Here is a 19,615-nt window from a genome sequence, read left to right as displayed (position 1 = left end):
ATTAGAAAATGATAAGGTATGAAAACAAGAACATGACTGACAAGTGTTACACTCACGGGTTGAAATTGACATAATAAAGCCTGGCAAGAATACTAAAAACCATAAAAGAAAAGCACTAATAAATCTGAATGCATAAAAATTAAAGGCTATATATGAAAGAGTGGGGTGGGGAGCACCATAAAGTTAAAAGACAAGTGATAAACTGGGGAAACATAGTTGTAACCTGTATGACACAAGGATTGATAGGCATTTGGTAAGGTATCTAAGAGTTTGTGTTCTATAGTAACATTCCCTGGGCCCTGCCACTCTACTAATGATGTGACGTTGGGAAAATTAGCTAACTGCTCTATACCTTACCTTTCGTATTTGCAAAAGTGGGAATAAGACTCCCTTGATTCATGGTGCTATTATTGGGCATTTAACATAGGTGAAAGCATTGAGAACCATGCTTGGCATTAATAATAGTAATAGTAACTGCTAAAATATATTGAGGCTTACTATGTGCCAGGCACTGTGCAAACCTTTTAAAATGTATAATTTAATCATCACAACAACCCTTCCAATGAGAAGGGTACTATTATCCTCATCTTACCGATGAGAACCCTGAGATTTATAGAGGTTTTATAACTTGACCAATAGCTAAGAAGCAGTGGAGGTAGGATTTGAGCAGAGATGGGATTCCAGACCCATCCTCTTGACATTTACACCATACTGTGGCAATTCTCAAGACATTTTAGTTTTCTTTTCCTTGAGTCTTGAGACTCTTTAATCTTGACAGTTAATTAGACTTTCATGTCCCTCTCAGTAGATGTATGAATTGAGCTCTTCAAATGTATTAGGTTGCCATCTCAGAGAAAAGAAGCCTTATAGAAATTCATTACATAAAGAATTAAACTTACTTTGGCATACTCTATAACACCAACTATAATGTCTATGGTAGTTTTTCCATACATGCTTGTTAGGGTACTTTCTTTCAGTTTTATCTTGAGAAAATAAAAAATCAGGACTGATTTTACCTTAGCACTTAATGGACATTAAATTAAAGTAGTAGCAAAGACAGGTGTTTGAGATATTAAACAGAAATAATACTGGAAGTTGCATTCTCATTCAAAAATAATTTCAGATTTCTTATTAGTAAGTTAAATTGATTTTTTTTAATTTAGGGAGCTTTTTAAACTTTTTTTGATTTGTGAGCATAATTTATTCAAATTTTAGTTCACATGATAACAGAATAAAATTTCTTTTGATAGTCTCAAAATTGAATTGAAAACTTTTATGAACTTCGCATATTTAAAGACAGAGGCTACCATCTCTCTATTTCTTTTGATGTATTACAGCCAAGGTTTAATTTAGTTATTCAGAACAAATCTGAAAATACTTTTTGTATGGTATTAAACATTTTTCTTCATAGTAATATAGTGCTAAATCATTTAAAACCTAATTTGAAAAGAAAATAGTGAATCAGACTCATGATTTATGCTTCTTTAATCATGAAGAAGAATTGACTTGTAGGGACATGAAAGGTTTTAGCTCTGTGCTTTAAATATGATTTGTTAAAATCACTGGATTTCAAGGGAACACTTCTTGATTAAAATACCTTATTTATCCCTCTAGCTTTTTATTGATCAATGATAAAGACAGAGGGACACTAGGGGCACCTGGGTGGCTCAGTCGGTTAAGCGTCTCACTTTGGCTTAGGTCATGATCTCACAGCTCCTGAGTTCGAGCCCTGTGTCGGGCTCTGTGCTGACAGCTCAGAGCCTGGAGCCTGCTTCGGATTCTGTGTCTCCCTGTCTCTCTGCTCCTTGCCTGCTCATGCTCTGTCTCTCTCACTCTCAAAGAGTAAATAAACATTTTAAAAAACTTAAAGAAAGAGGGACACTAAATACCCTTAGGAGAAACCTTGCTTAATACATAGTAATGTATAATAAATATTATATTTAGCACTTAGCTTGTTGGCCACCTATCCTATTTCCTATCTGAACCAAAGCATCAAATTAGGAAGGTTGGAAAAAAGCCCTCTGAGGAACCAAAGTAAGTATAACCACCTCCATTAAAAAAAAAAAAAAAAATGTATGAAGAGTCCCAACCTCACCACCACTACCACCGCCCTCACCAGTTCTCACGTATTTCCCTTGTATTCTTATTTTGCCTAGACTCCAACATGTTTGGATGCTAGGTTTCTAAGCCTCCAGAAGTTGAGGAGGAGGAGGAGTTGCTACAGGCAATCAGTCAGACAGCCAGAGGTGATCACTGGCATCTTGATAACGAGAGGCTGCAGGAGAACTTTAAAAGCAGACATAAGAATGCAAAAATTATAGCCATCTGGGGTCATTTGATGTAGGATCAGTCATATCCAGTTTCCTCAGACCCCTAGAGAACGATTGTATTACAGAATTAATACAATAAAGGACATCATGAAAATATTAAATTACAGTCAGTAAATGTCAGCATTTATCAGTCTCCAGTATCCAGTCTGATGGTGGTGCCTCATTCTTATAAGAGGTAGGGGTTCAGGCTTGGTAATTGAAGATTCAAGTGCCTCCATTTGCTGTCTTGCTTCATTAGATCAGTGTTAGGATCTTCTGACCCTCCTTTTATCTCCCATTTTCACCTGGAAGTCTGTGGATACAGTTTCTGCCCAGGCCTTCACGATCTACGTTCTCTTGGCCAAGCTGTCATCTGAACTTACGATCTCTCTACAACTTCTGATGCAGGGTCTCCATTCCCAAGGAAACAAATTCTCATGGATGCCTGAGTCTTGAGCTTCACTCTTGGGTCTTCCGATGAGCCATATATGTTCCCTTTAGCAGACAAGGTGTTCTTTAGTCAATGATTAGAGGAAGTATTGTAGGGTATCCATGATTAGTCAAGTTTTAGAAACTCTACTTTACCCTACTCATAGCTTTCTTCCTTCTTCATTCCCAGTGGAATGTCTTAACTAGAGCTAACTGCCCAACCTAATTTGAACCCTTGCGATCAAAAAGATCCTATAGTACCAGAATTTTGTTACTATAGCAGAGATGAAAAGAATATATATTGCTGGTGTCAGGAAGCCCTCGTCAACATTGCTTTTTCCAGTAATGTTTAGCCCCCTTTCTTTTATAGGGCTTTCCAATAATGAGCATACACTACATATTAGAAATAGTTTTACCCCAAAGAGATTTTTTTTTAAGTTCCTTGCTCAAGATAGTAATTCATCAGATTATACCAAAAATGCAATCAGTGCTTCTACTGCATCACCTGTAACATTTTCTCTATTAAGACTTGTTAATGGGCCAGTCCCCCTCTGTTAGTATCAGGTTCATTACTTCCGATGTTGGTAGTCATGGTCTACCTGGAGTCCCCAGGGTTAATTAAGAGGTGAAGATATTTTGAAGGTATATCAAGTTTTGTATTCCACTGAACCTAGTGTGACAGAACAGCTTTGCAGCACTACATAGGTTATCCAGCAGCTCAGGCTGCAAAGGGCTTTATTTATTTAGCCTCCTTCACTGATATGTGAGGCTTTCCCTTATTCTACCTACCCCTGTAACCATTAAGACTAACCACAGCCAATTATATATACATATGTATATATAATTGTGTATATATATACATTCATACATATAAAATTATGTGTATATATATATATATATATATATATACACACACACACACACATCCAATTTTATGTGTTTACATATATAAACAGATATACAGAATATAGTGTTTTTCAGATGCTTAACCATCCCATTATATTACCTGAAGGAGAGATTACTTCTTGGGACAGAATTCTGAGCAGGCTTTTAACATTGCATGTTTGATCCTTGAACTGACTTTGGTGATATGCCCACTGTTGGAGCCCAAGTTTGTGTTATAGGATGGTTTAGACTGTTATCTTCAATTCTTCCATTGACAGTCTTAGGATCACTTTTCATAAGTTTTTCTTTCCCTCAGGACCATTTATTACCTCCATAAACTAGCCTGAGATTCTCCCTAGCAGGCTATAAACTCTTTGCAGGCAGGGATTAAATCCTTTTATCTTTCTACGCCAAACACAGTACCTGGATTCTTACCTTGCATGTTGTAGGAGCTTTACAAATGGCTTATTGGTAAATTAATTAATTATAAATGAGACTTCTGGGTAGCCTGTGTCTCATTGAGATTTTAATTGTTTCTTCAGCATTAACTAGAAAATGCAATTTCCCAAGAGGTATGTTTTATCTTAGTGTTGTTTCAGACAGGGACTGGGACTTTGTCATGATGATATAAATTTTTGATTAAATGAAAACAGCAGTTTATTTCTCTTTTTACTAATATCTCCACATAAAATACCATTTGTTAAGTGGAGGTACAATTGGAAAGGAAAGGTTTTCTCAAGTTATTAACCAAGGCATGGAATAGTTTTAAAATGATTTCTACTTCATATGTAGGCCTTGCTCAGTTAATGTATCCACTTATTAGGCATTAGGAAAATGTGACTGAGGAACGAGGTTATGAAATAGATGTGCAAATATGGAAATAGAAGGAGACTGTATAGTTTGAATAAGTTAATGCCGCTCTACCAAACCTAATGTTCTCTTTTTGCCCTTTCTTCATTTAGTAACTAGGCCATTTCCCCCCAGTATATTAACTGTGGCCTAGGAGGCAGTGAAGACATTTGAGCTGCTATATTAAACCATTTTAGGATTTTGGAAGTAGGAGTTTGCAAATCATTGCTTAAGGGAACCAAATAATAACTTAGGAAGAATAAATGCAACTTACTAAAGGACCCAATATAAAGCAAGTAGTAGTTTATGCACTGGGATGCCTTAATGCAATGTTTGTAAGTGTACCCCTGTATCTTACTAACTCTTAGATTCTAGTCTGAGTCAGACAGGGCCATTGCTGACCCATTTGCCTTGGGGAAAATGAGAAACATGTGCCCTTCCTTGAGGAAAATCTTTGAGTATGTTATGGACAACTTGAACAATCCTCTGAGTTCAGGCTTGAAGAAAGTGGGGCTGTGGATGGGTACCTTCTCCAGCCTTGTTTGGTGATTCTGGACTCCACCGACTTCACCCTCCTATAGGGAAGGGAAGACCAAGGGGAAATGAGGGATGGGGTTGAGGAGCACTGGCTCTGGGGTTTAATCAGGACTACCCAGCTTCAGATCACCCAAATGGTGGTTCCATAAAGCAATCTTATTTTTAAATCAGTGATCAGAACATCTACCTTCTATTACGAATCCTACAACACTGCTGCTGAGAGGTCATGCCCCTTTGGCCCACCCTGGTTCAGTGGGAATGGGATGCGGGGCCCCATAGCCCTGGCAAGAGTCAGCCCGTGTATATACCACACGTACACCCCAAACGTGAGGGCTCACGCACACTGGCAGTGTACACATCCGCCCACCGCATCCCACCCCCATTCCCATCCGCCTACCCAGAAAAGGAGCCAGTCAGAATTGGGCCACCTAGAGCCAGGTACAGGTACTGGGGTAAGCCAGTGAGTGAGCAAGCCCCCGGCTCCTCCAAGTCTATATGCATGCTGTGGGTGCCAGGGTGGAGTTACATGATGGAGAACTTTCCCCATGGCTTTAGGTTTCAACTGGGAGACTCCGTGTCTCTTCTGTCACACATGTCTCGGAAAAGTTCACATGTCTGCTTTGTGAATACTGTGGTAGCATTCTGCTAGTACTCAAAGTAATACAATGTTTCTATATTAAAGTGAGTACTTTAATATTTAAAACAGAATCTTGAACATTTTTCACTTAGTTTTCACATTTTACTTAAACAAATGCTAATATTTTTTTATACTTCTGTTTTTTTTAAAGTAGAATGTACTTGAATAAATTCAGACTATATATTGTAAAATGTAAAAGCACATACTAGTTATCCATCCTCTAATTGTGTGGTTAGAACTATATAGCCCCCCTGAATTTCTGAACAAAAAGCAATATATGCTCCTTTTAAGACTCTGAATCTGTTCAGGACTTGCTAACATGAACTAGGAGGTAGGAGAGAGACTTTCTTATACCAACAGTGCTCTAGAGACTCAGTTGGGACTTTAAAGCCCCTAAAGACCTCAATCTCCCACCAAAATACAAATCCTGATATAAGGTTATTCTTATACTTAGTGTTAGACTGGATTGGAAAGACTTGTCTAATGAGCTTTCATTTTAAGAAATGTCTTTAAGTGACATAAATTCACATTGAGAATGTAATTTCACCATGAGGTTATTTATATAATCTTTTACTTTTAAGTTTTGCATTATGAGAAATTTCAAACATACACACCAGTGCAAAATAGTGAACTCTTATGTAACATTACCCAGCTTCAGCAGTTAATAGTTTGTCAGCCATGATTCCTCCAGAGGCCCCACTTTTTTCCTTTGCTCTTAGTAAGTATCAAAAGTATCTTAAGTAAGTTTCAGACATCATGTCCACTTACCTATACATAGTTCAGCATTTATCTCTATTTATAGGGCCTTGTTTTTAAACATAACCATCATGCTATTATAATACCTATAAAATTTGTAATAATTCCTTATATCCTCTAATACTTTTCCACATTCAGATTTCCCTGATTGTCTCAAAAACATCTTTTCGTAGATTGTTCAAACTAGAATCCATATAAGGTTTATACATTGTATTTGGCTGTTTATGTCTTCGGATATCTTTTTTTCGTATGGTAATAAATTTTTTTATGTTTTCCTTACATTTTCTTACAATTTATCAAGGAAGCTTAAAGGAAAAGTTGCTACCAAAACTAATGTGCTAGGCTTTATCTTTGCACGTGACAGCAGGGAAGGGGCAGAGGGAGAGGAGAGAGAGAATCCCAAGCAGGCTCCTCGCTGTCAGTTCAGGAGCCAGAAGCCAGGCTCAATCATCCCATGAACCGTGAGATCATGACCTGAGTCGAAATCAAGAGTTGGTCACCTAATAGACTGAGCCACCCAGGCACCCCAGGCTTTATCTTTAAATCATTAATTTGTACATTCTTTATGTTTTCAGATCTATACATACTTAATGCTGACATGTGAAAGTCTAGGAAAATGAAAAAAAAATTTTTTTCCTTTTGTAATTCAAAAACAGACATGAATTGATTTTATCACTCAACAGCAGAAACCAAATGCAAAAATGTGGCCCCACCCTATTTGAGTTCAAGTAGATCTATATTAAGTTACATTTTTAAACTACATTATAGTTTGACCCAACCAAAATATCACTTAAATTATGAATAAAAAATGTCTAAGTAATGGCCTCTTGGCTTCTGGGATCTTATCTTTTTTGTCTTTCAGATTTGGCGTTTATATTTCAGTATGGAAAATTCAGTGTGCCAGGGTGGCTCAGTTAGTTAAGCGCTCTGACTGTTGATTTCAGCTCAGGTCATGATCTCATGGTTCGTGGGGTCTAGCCCGGCATCTGGCTCTGTGTTCATAGTGCATGGAGCCTGCTTGGGATTTTTTCTCTCTACTTCTCTCTGCCCCTCCCCTGCTTCTGCTGCTTGCTCTCTCTCTCTTTCTCTCAGAATAAATAAACTTAAAAAAAAAATTCAAACTGAGACAATGTTTTCTTATCAAATGTGTGAATGTTTGTATCTCCTTTACTGTTACCAATTAACATACCTAAATGGCTTGTTGATTTGACAATATTCCCGTTGAGTTCACTCTGATATTTCAAAAGCATTGTTTTTTGTCAAAATGGTTGAATCCTATATTTGCTTCTTTTTGAAAATACTTATTTTGTTATTCTACCAGGTTTGAGCATTGTTTTCTTTCAACATGGATAGGAGGGCAGATAATAACTTCTTCTGTCACTGTAATTTTAACACTACCATACTTGATATAAATTGTGCAGTCCTGCTAAAATGCCTCAAAATTTTACCATTTCTTTTTATAAACTCTCAATCTTGTGATATCTTTCCTTTCTTAGGATATGAACGAGTCTGCCAAACAAGAAGATATTTTGGAATCCACAACAGATGCTGCGGAATGGAGTCTCGAAGTGGAACGTGTACTACCACAACTGAAAGTCACGATTAGGACTGACAATAAGGTAGAGAAGATAGAACGCAGTTTTTCAAATGGATCTTCACAAGGCAATTTCAGGGTCAAAGGCACTACTAATTATACGAACGATTTAAGCGGGTAGGATTCGGTTTCCAGTGTTTTGTCTTAACAGAGATTTAGTAAATTGTTGTTGAATGAATAAATAACATACTATTAAAGAAGGAAAGAGAGGAATAGATCTTTAAAGTGATTTGGAACATGTCATGTTTCCCTGGGATTGAGGGGTATTTTCTTAATATACTTTGATGTATTTTCTTAGAAATCTTATTTTGTTTAGGTAAATAGTAAATGAAATTGGAATTTCATGACTGTATAGCAACTGATTATAGTTAGAAAATGGTTTTGGAGCTCTGCTGGATGGCAGAACAGAAGACATCCTGGAAGTTGCCTTACATAATCTATTCAGTACATATGATTAAAAGATAGTAAGAAAATAATCAAAGCATTTGCATTAAGTTTTGGAGATTGGGCCAGATGAATGAACTGGCCCATAATCAGTTTCTGCTTCCTTTTACAAGAACGTCAGAAAAAACTATCAGGTGACTAGACAATCCTATTCTCATTAATACTATCATAATGTCTACAAAAGAGACTGGAGAGAGAGACATCTAGGTAAAGAAACTAATGAGTTTCCATCCCTGGAGGCAGGAGAAGAGCACCAGCATTACAGAACAAGGTTCTAGGGAAGCTTGTTACTCTGAAAATATGGTCCTGAATCTACCCCCAAAGACTGCTGTTTTCAGAGTGCCTTAGAAATGAATTTATTCTTAGAATGTCTGGATTTGGGCTTGTAAACCTGTGCCCTGGAGAAGGTAGAAGTAGCCTAGACTCCTAGGGCAGTCCTACAATAGGATAAAGGCAGCAAAGGTCTTACTAGACTGAACAGCTGTGGAACAAACTTAAAGGTAAGTGGGCAAATCCTGCAGCCTGTTTACCATGTATTTTCCCAGACACTATTATGTAGCCATTATTTGACTACATTAGGGGTAAATTCTTGTTTGCATATCTCATATGTAAATATGTGTTAATACATATTGTGTTATTACAATTGTGTTATATTGTGTTATATTGTGTTAATACATATGTGTTAATACATATTTACATATGAGATATGCAAAGAAAGAATCAGATTTCTTCACTGATTCAACCTCTGCTAAAAGTTGTAATTTGCAAAAATGTAATTTTTTTTGGTAAAAATGTAACTTCTAATTCTTTAGTTTTTGGTAAAAATGTAATTTCTAATTCTTTATTTTTATAAGAGCAGAACTCATAAAATTAAAAATTATTATTATTGTGATTCTAGTTAGAATGACATGTTAAAATAACTGTGTAGTTAGGAACTCTCAGGTACATCTTAATTCCATACGGAAGCCTTTAATTTATTTAACTTTCAAGCTAACTAACTCTTGACATCCAGCATCTCATTTAGAACCTAATAGGATTGATCACACAAGAGTGTTTTTTAAAGCATGGTCATTGATTTCTACATAACAGGTGTAACTGAATAAAGGAAGAATATAAATGTAACAGCTAACACATACAGTTTTGCAAAACTAAGTACAGGTTAAGTTCTACTACAAACTAATATTGTAGTAATCAGAATCCTGGGTTCTTAGAGAATCAGTGATCTCCTGATTGGAGAAGAATTAACTAGGTGAAAGTTGGACTGTTAGTCTTGTGCCATACATTACCAGCCTTGATCTTATGAGGATATACTGTGCCAAATTAATAGAAAGTCAGATTTTACAGGCAACATTCCAAAATGTCACATAAAGTTTTGAGGGCTTTTTTCTTTATATGAATATCATTTTGAATTTAGATTTTTAAAAAATTATTTATTTCCATTTTTTTCTGTTTGATAGCATTGGTAATTTTTTTTATTTTTACATTATTTATTTATTTTAAAAGAGAGAGAGAGAGAGAGAGGAGAACATGTACATGTGTGAGCTGGAAAAGGGTGACGGCAGGGGGAGAGAATCCCAAGAAGGCTCTGTGCTGTCTGATGCAGGGCTCGATGGGCTCAATCTCAATATTGTGGTAAAATATCCTGATCTAAAGTTACATCTGATTTTTTTTTTTTTTTCAGAATTCTTTTCTAGATCATTTGGTCTTTGTGCCTAGTATTTCACAAACCCTTCTAAGTATTTCAGCGGTATCAAATAGGAAATGCAGGTTTGGGGTCAATTTATTCAGCTTACTTAAGAAAAATGAAATTGTATGTTGATTTGAGAAAATAAAGGGTTAGTAAATAAAGAGATATTTTTCATGTCACAGAAATAAAAATAATCTGGTCACATACGAGGTTTCTCATGGGCTCACCATCCTCCTTCATCAGAAGAGTTTGACTCCAGCTTCATGGTACATCCCATTCTTCCTCCACTCCTGACTCGACCAAAACCAAACCCTCTCCTTTACTTTTGGCGAAAATAATTACCTTTCACTCGACACAGGCTATTTAGGACATTTGGAGACTTCAACTTTGTGTTTGAGGGAAATGAGCTGTTTTCAGATCAGTGTGTTTTACCAATCATTATTAGATTAATTTTTAAGTAGCATAGAGATGTGGGAGATAACTATACAGGGCCTCCATTATTTAAATCCATTATAAAGTTCTTTAAAATGACCTTGTGTTAGCAGTAAATAAGTCCCATATTTCTTTAGCACTGGATCAAATGTTTGTTTTGCTTTTTTTCCTCACAAGTTCAGTGCTTGTGTGCTTCTTGGCAGGTAACTAACAAAAAAAATTAATAAATAAATAATAAGTAAATCTCCTTTTCTTTTTGTTGTTTTGATGAGATGCTCTCATATACTGATATTTTATTTTATATTCTCTGTAATGTTGTAATTAGGTTTTATTGTAAGATGAGGTTATTCTTTTTTCTGGCAGCACTTGTTACTGTTGCCAGTTTTCGAAGAATGCAAACGAATTTTAATATTGGCTTAAATTACAATTGGGGAAATTAAAATGTTGCCAAAAATGCAAATGATCTGTTCCACAACTGAAGGTGAAGGACTTTTGTCATATGTTAGCTTCAATGGACTATATTAGTAGTTCCCTTTTTAGAGTTGGTTTAGAGAATGCTCCTGGTGATTCCTTCTAGAGTGTTATATACCCAGAGACCAACTCATATTGCCCCAACTTGGAATAATGTGTCTAAAGACACAGAAGTTCTGCCAAGAAAGTCAATAAAGCCAGCCAAGTCCTGGGTCATTCCATTCTAGTTAATGCCTCAGTTATGACCAAGTGAGTAAGGCTCTGGAGTCCATTCCTTAGAAGGGCAGTCTGAGGACAGCTAAACTAGAGTAGACATGAGTGCCACCTAATCAAATTGTCTACAAGTATTATTAGTGTACTAAGACTGTATATCTTGTACTTTTTGTTCCTTCCCTCCTTAGTTCATTTTTCTCTTTATATCTCTTTCCCTTTCTTCTTCTGTGTTTTTATCTCTTTTTTATTATTTTATTTTTATTATTTTTTTATTAGACCCAGGAGTGGTGACAAGTGTTATGTAAGGACTCTGGTGGAATTTAAAACTAAGAGCAAACATCTGTGACTATAATCAGACTAAATTTAAATCTGTAACTGGTCAAGAATTATCTTAAACTCTGAGTCTTTTTCAAATACACTCTTGTTTTTAATTATAAAAATAATATGGAAACAATTCAAGGGGAAAGGGGCTAGGCAGTGTGCTATGAAATAGAAGCTGTCAATTCCATGTTTAGTTTCACTATCAATTCCTGATTTACTGAGCCAAAGCTTCAGAAGCTTAGTGGAACTGTGGCAGCCACAAAGACCAGGAGAAGATGGAGCCTATCTCACACATCTTCCCTTGGCACCTTCAATTCATATTTCTACCACTTATTACATGTTCAATCCAGGGCAAGCTACTCAACCTTTCTGTCCCTCCTTTTCCTAACCTGTAAAATGGGACTAATTATATTAGTTACCTCACAAAGCTGTTGTAAAGCACCAAGAACAGTGTCTGTGACATAATTAATGCCTAATAATAAATGTTAATTATTGTTAAATTATAGTATTGTTACTATAATATTGTGTTCTGTCACGGAGGTCTTGTATTCAGTTCCTGTATCAGTATTCAGGAAGAATTTAACAAAATTTCTGCACTAATGCTTCCATCATTTAAGGGAATATTTTAAAACATAAGCCTTATATCCTTACATGGGGATGTAATCAGTTTCATGTAAGTATCACTTTGGTAAATCTTTCCAGTTTTTTTCCCTAGTAAAGTTATATATAAAATGATAATAATAACTGACATTTACTAAGTGTTTACCATGTGCCAAGTGTAGTTCTTAACATTTCACATATATTAGCTCACTTAATCCTTTCCACTGCCTTATTAGATGCAGGTACCTTTTACCACAGGGGAGGAACCTGAAATACAGTGAAGTGAGGTTAACTTGCCTTTGCCTAGTAAGTCACAGATGTGATATTTGAACCTACCACCCAGGCTCTTACCTATTCACTTAGTGATAGTACAGCATACTGGTTAAAAGCACAAATTCTGAATCCAGGTTGCTTGAGTACGAATCCTGGCTCTAACACTTACAAGCCATTGGACCCCATGGGCAAGTTTCAACCACTCTGTGCCTCAGTTTCCTCATCTGTAAAATGGAGTTCATTATAAAACATACCTCAAAGACTTATTGAAACGATTAAATGAATTAACCTATCTTAAGCACTTAGAATGTTGCCAGAAGACTCACTTAATATATATTGACCACTATTTCCATGTGCTCTTATGTATATAGTTGAGATTATACCTTTTATAAAACATAATAGTATATCATGGACATAACTTTAGCTGAGTGGCATGTAGCAGAGATGGGTTGGCCAAGCCCAGCAGGTTGGGGTCAGACCAGGTCTAAGATCTGGGAGGAGGAATGGCCAGATAGAGTCATGCAAGAGCTAGTTACAATATGGGCAAGCATAAGTAAGGACTGTGAGATCTGAGAATACAGACCAATAGCAAGAAATGGAATCTGCCAGTTAGCCATTTTAAAGAAACAAGTGGTTACTGCAGGTAGAAGCACTTTGTCACATTTATTGAAGGATAATATTTTCCTTCATGACTGAAATATCTTTAAATCCATAATAGTAATTTTTAAAAAAAACTTTTAAGTGAGGGGCGCCCGGGTGGCTTAGTCAGTTAAATGTCCAACTTCGACTCAGGTCATGATCTCACAGTTCGTGAGTTTGAGCCCCACATCGGGCTCTGTGTTGACAGCTCAGAGCCTGGAGCTAGCTTCAGATTCTGTCTCCCTCTCTCTCTCTCTCCGCCCCTCCCCCACTCATGCTCTGTCTCTCTTGCTCTCAAAAATAAATTAAACATTAAAAAAAAAATTAAAAACCTTTTAAGTGAGTCAGTTGACAATTGCCGAGTGGAGTAATAACAGTAGTTGAAGATGAGAATTCTTCATGTCCCATAATTTCTGGGGATTTAGAAGATGTGGTTGCAGATTCATATAAATTTCACTTTCTGTATTTTTTTATTGATTTTGAATCATTCAGTATTTAATGCTGTTCCTTGAAGACAATCCACCTATCATTTTTAGTTTTCTTGTTACTATGGAAAAACAAGCCCATGTTTGCGTGGAAATAAACAGAGACCACGTAAATTAGGACAAAGACTGTTTATGCAGAGCTTGCTATGGCCGGGGAGTTAGCCACCATTGCCTGCATTTGGCAGAGACTTAAAGGCGGGCAGAAGAAGGTAAAAGATACATAGTGGGAGAAAGCAAAGGCTTCAGAAATGTTCAGATATGACTGGAGATTTGGAGGCAGAACTAACTAGAAGCAGGGCCTCCTGGGTGACCGGGTGGGGTAAGATATGTGATTTTGTCTGGTTGGTCCTGCATTGGAAGCCAGGGGCTTGGGGAGAAACATTCAGGAAGCTGGCAGCTGCTAAGTCTGCCATGGGCTTACTTCACAAGGAGGTTATGGTTTGACTTCCTGGACTAGTTGCTGCAGATTGTGGGTCAGAATTCTCTTTTGTGTGATGATCTGGCCTTTGTCTGTTGTTTATTTGTACTTTCAGTCTCTCAGTGTCATCCATTGAACTGAGGGAAAGTGGCTTCTTTAATGATCAGTCTTATCAGTCTTTACCTGAAGGACTTTTTTCAAGGATTTTTACCATAATAGAAACAAAGTAAACATTAATAATATTTATTCCTGTTCCCCAGAAATCAGGAAGAGCAGAAAGTGTGAAATCAGTTTTCAACTAAACCTTACATAGGCCCTTTTCTTCAATTATACACTATTTATTCCTAAACAATTATGTATTATGATTTAATATGAGGTATTTAATGCAATGAACAAATGTTCTATCATGTTTTAGTGCCCTGTGGATATTGTAATTAAAATTTTGATTAATGACTTAAATTGATTTTTTTCCAAATTATAATTAAATGTTTCCTGCTTTGTTGTTTTAAAAGATAGTTGGCTAAGTACCTCCTTCATTCCTCCAAAATGTCTCCTACTCATTATGTAAATCTTCAGGTTCATTACAAGAATTTAGATAAAGAGATTATATATTTTTTGAAAGGCTTTGGAAGTACTACAGCATGTGTTTCTAATTATTTCAAGCGTTTGATTCATTCACTGAACTGCTTTTTTACATCCTTACCTGCTTTTCAGTGTCTGACTTTCTCAGGGTACAGTTGTAAAAAACAAAACAAAACAAAACCTTAAACTTTAAATTTCAGCTCCAAACAATTGGATTTTCTTTTAACGTAAATAAACCATAAGGTGTTGCCTTGGGTAATTCACAGCAAGAAACCTTTCGGGAAGAGTCATTGTGCTAAGGTTGGAATGGTTGCAATAGTCTTGAGCCCTTGGGCTGTCCAGTCACTGTGAGAGCTAAAACCTAAGAGGGAGGAGAGAGGCCTTTATTAATCAGTGGCTGGAATTCCATTTAAATGAACCTGGAGGGACTACGGAATTACTGTATTAGATCCGAGTCTCTTCAAATTGGGAGCCAAGTCCTGCAGAAAATGTACAATAGTAGGCTTTCTCTTTTTTTACTGTTATAGAGGAATCTGTGTCTGGAAGCAAGAGAAGAGGGGTATTTTTCTCATTCCAGAGTAGTGGAGAAGAGTAACTTGCTTTGACCTTCTGCCATTGCTGTGTTTGGATAGAGTATAAGAAGAATGTTAATAAAATTGAGCTTTCTAATATTTCTGACCTGCAGGGATTTATGAATTGTAATAGTTTGGAAATAAAGAGCATTTCTTAAGACTTGTACTCTAGTTGCTGGATAAGGCTATATTATATTGATAGGGTTCTTGGATCCATGAGCAAACAGGTAGAATATATTCTGTGGGCTGGGATACAAGAATACATTTATGTATATATTAGTCATTAAAATGAGATTCTGCCTGTTATTTGAATAATAGAGAAATTTACAATATTTAAAGATTTTCTGGTAGACAGACCTTTTGTTGAAAAATATTCACATAATTTAAAAAAAATAAGGCACCAAATAAAAAAAAAATCAGCTCTTACATTTACCAGTAACAAATGTAAATACAGGTGGCAATAAGTTGGTCTCCATGAGGCTCCATGCAGGAGTAATAGCTCCAATTACTGTCACAAATGTTTGTAATTGTATCTATTGCTGCCAGACAATAAATGCTTTTTAATATAGTAAGGCCATAAATGTACATGCTGCTGTTGTTTAAACAAAATACAATTTTCAGCAAATTTATCCTTGAAACACCTGCTATAATCAAAAAGAGGTGAATGCTATCAAAATAAACTGCCTAAATTAACTAGACACATACATTTTTAGAGCAGCCTGCATGATTACTCAACTGCCACGTTTGTCTGAGAGAATGAGGGGAAATATTCACTGATGGACTTTTACAGGCAAGCTTTCTTTAAAGGAGACTACAAAAAAAACCAGAATATTGCTTTGGATTTTTGTGTTATTTTTAAAATATGGTGTTATTTTGTTATAGTTGTTTTCTCCATTTCTTTTTTTTTTTCTTTTTCTTAAGCTGATAAAACTGGGTTTTTGTTTTTTGTTTTTTGTTTTTTTCCTTTTTAGCATATGGGTCACAGACAGATATCAGGGTTGTGGAAAAGAATACTGTGCTTAAAATTATATATGTAAAACTACTGCAAAGGGGTGGAGAAAAACCCACCCATCCTCAAGCAACTGGAAAAGATTTTTAGCTGCTTCTGTCATGGTCTTGTTGAACATTCAGGATACTCTGTTTAAAGATAGTTGATGATGCTTTCCTTCCTATTTATCCTGAGTGTGATAAATGCTTCAACTGGATCGGGGGAAAGGCTTCATTTATCACAAGTTGAAATAGGAGAACAAGTGTTTTTGCTTTAGAGATTACCATCAGCTCTAACTAAGGAGCATCGACAGTGGTAGCAGATTTTAAGGAAATAAGCAATAAAGACTGCATGTTATGTAAACACTGCAGAGGAAAGTTACTAATGCCTCACAGCAGATATACCTCAAATAGACATTTGTGATTGAGAGCAGTGAATTAATACATATTGATTATAATTAAAATTTCTAGACTGCCTAAATATTTCATTATTGCAAAGTATGATTTAATGTTTCCTTTAAATTACTTAACGTAGAATATAAATTGAAACAGAAACCATTTGTCAAATGGACCTCCCTATGAAATGCAATTTTTAATTGGTTTGATTCATTTTTCCAATCAATGATATTGGAGGAGTTCTCACTATCACTGTTTTATTATTAAATTTCTTAATATTTGGACACATTTTGCTCCCATAGTCTTTATCCCATTACATTTGATTCTGTTTTCCTTATGCCAAGGCAATCTTTTATGTTTCTTGGTTCTTCAGATATGCAGATGGCTCTATTTATTTTTCAGGTTTTTTGTTTTGTTTTTTGAGTATAATAAGGGATCAAAGTTTTGATTAGTAGATTCCTGAAGTTGAGAGCAACTGTCAAGGTTATCTCTTCTGCCTATCCATTGTGGTTACTCGCAATGAAATAATTACATTCTGATTTGGCCTAAGAGTGTTCCTGTATTGTCAGAAGGGCCCCATTCACTCCCACTCTGCCTTGCCAGATCTCTTCTCTGGCTTCTAACTCCTTCTAAAGTCTGGAAACCCTCACTGAGGAGATTTTTATGGCCATATAAAAGGGATGCGGATGGAATAAGCATGAAAAGTAAGTCAGAGTCAACATATGAAAACACTTTAGTAACAGATGGTAGTCAGTAAAGATAATAATCTCTGAGCACACATTAGAAAGGCAGTTATTTAACTAACAAGGTATTTTATTTAGAGATTATAGATCTCCAGTTTCAGTTCAATTACAGGCAGGTGTGAGAATACTAGTGACTGTTATGATAGCCTTTACTTACCCTCTATTTTTCTCTACAACAGGAGGAATATCTGGAAAGCAGGAACTTTCCTGAGGAAACATGTATTTCCAGCAATAGTGGAAAAATAGTCTACTCCCTGCAACAAATATACACATACGACATACCATACATACATACTCCCCTCCTCTTAAGTCGTATGTTTAGTTCTTTGAACACTTATAAAGAAAATTCATGTTTTCATATTACAAGGGTATACCACAGAAAACTAAGCTGCTGGCAATTAAAAAAACATGTCACGTTTAAAAATTCAGGAAAGCTACATTTTGTAATTATCTCACAACTTGATGGGCATTTTTCATTAAGAGAGTAATTCAATCTCAGGGCACCTGGGTGGCTCAGGCGGTTAAGCATCCAGCGTTGGCTCAGGTCATGATCTCACAGTTGGAGAGTTCAAGCCCTGCATCGGGCTGTCAGCGCAGAGCCTGCTTTGGATCCTCTGTCCCCTTCGCTCTCTGCCCCTCCCCAGCTCGTGTTCGCTTGCTCTCTGTCTCTCTCAAAAATAAACATTTTTAAAAAATTTAAACAGAAGGTAATTCAATCTCATGAAAAAAATATTTAATGGACAATCTCACACTTTCCCTCTCTCACACACACACAAATATGTGCACAGATGTGAGCTGTGGTGAAGCTGAAAAATTAATAATTAGAACAAGAAATAGAGACTGCAAACTTGCTTGTGCAAAGTGACAAAAAAGAATTTAGTTAATGCTCTGTTGTTAGGGAAGGGAGTGTTCTGGGTGGAGGATGGAGATCCACTGGTCGCATTCCTGCTTTGAAAGCATGATGAGTTACCAGCCCACCCCAGCAACATTTACTACAGTGAACTTAGGCATATGCAGCCACCACTGTCAAGCCTTTTTCACATCACGTGACTTCCTGCCATCACATTCTCAAAGAATTTGGTCATTGGCCATGGATGGGGTATTAAACATGCCACAGGAACATTATCACTCCGCATTGAAATCTTGAGACCAATCACTTTTGGACTGCCACTCAGACTTGGCCCTACCTCTCTCTACCTCTGCAGCTACAGTTATAACATCAGTAACCGAGTCTCTCCCTGTGGTGGAGACAGAGGTAAAATGTCCAGATCCCCTTATAAGCAGGGACTTGCTGCCCAACCACAGAGAGTGTGGTCAGCAGTCAGCCTCTAGCTGTCCACTCCTTTGATGGCAGCTGCCTAGCCCAGGTCACGCCTTTCCAGAGTATCCCACACCTGGGCTTCTGTGAATTGTTTATAATATTACACATAATACTGCTTTGAAAATTCTTGTACAATGTCATTTGGTAAACATATGTACACATTTCCAGTAGAAATTTCACTACGAGTGGAATTGCTAGGTCACAGTGTATATACATGCCAAATAGGGTTTGAAAGTGGTTATTACAAATTTGTATTCCTCCCAGCAGTGTGTGAGAGTTCCAGTTGCTCCACATCTTTATCAGAATTCACTACAGAGTTTATTTTATTTTTGTCATAGTAGATATGTTGTGGGCTTGTTGTCATTTTAATTTGCATTTCCCTGATGACTACCAAAGTTGAGCCCTTTCCATATGTTTTTTTGGCATTTGGATATCCTCTTTTGTCTTTTGCTATTGGGTTATCTGCTTTTTGATTTATAGAAATTATTTTTATACTCTGGATATGAATCCTTTGTCAGACATAATGTATTGCAAATATGTGCTCTTTAGCTTTCCTTTTCACTCTTATTGGTGTATGATGATAAACAGTGGCCTAATTTGAATATACTCAAAATGATCTTTTTTTGGAAGAAGGGAGTGTGGCTAATACTTATGTTCTATTTAAGAATCTTTGCTTACCCCAGTGCTATGAAGGTATTCTGTGTTTTCTTTTTGAAGCTTTATTGTCTTAATTTTGCATTGAGATCTGCAATTCACCTAGCATTGATTCTTATGTATGGTGTGAGGCAGAACTCAAGATGTATTTGTTTTTCATATATGTACATATATGTATATATGTACATATATACGTATATATGTATATATACATATATGTACATATATACGTATATATGTGTATGTGTGTATATATATATATATATATATATATATATATATATTCAGCTGACCCAGTTTACTGAAAAGGTTATCTTTTCCCCAGTGCACTGCTTTGTCATAAAAAGTGAGCATGTATGTGTAGGTCTGTATTTGGACACT

General features: G+C 36.3%; 1 protein-coding gene across 1 annotated transcript in view; it reads left to right on the top strand.

The window, feature by feature from the left end:
* The window catches only part of IFT57 (intraflagellar transport 57), a 52,106-nt gene that overhangs the window by 19,137 nt on the left and 13,354 nt on the right, over positions 1-19,615 (top strand). Inside the window, exon 6 of the mRNA XM_049628136.1 lies at positions 7,899-8,021. Within this exon, the coding sequence (XP_049484093.1) occupies positions 7,899-8,021 (123 nt within the window). The remainder of the gene's footprint in view (positions 1-7,898; positions 8,022-19,615) is intronic.

Source organism: Panthera uncia, chromosome C2 (genome assembly GCF_023721935.1).
Source record: "Panthera uncia isolate 11264 chromosome C2, Puncia_PCG_1.0, whole genome shotgun sequence".
Lineage (NCBI taxonomy): Eukaryota > Metazoa > Chordata > Mammalia > Carnivora > Felidae > Panthera > Panthera uncia.
This window is presented reverse-complemented; position numbering and strand designations above follow the sequence as displayed.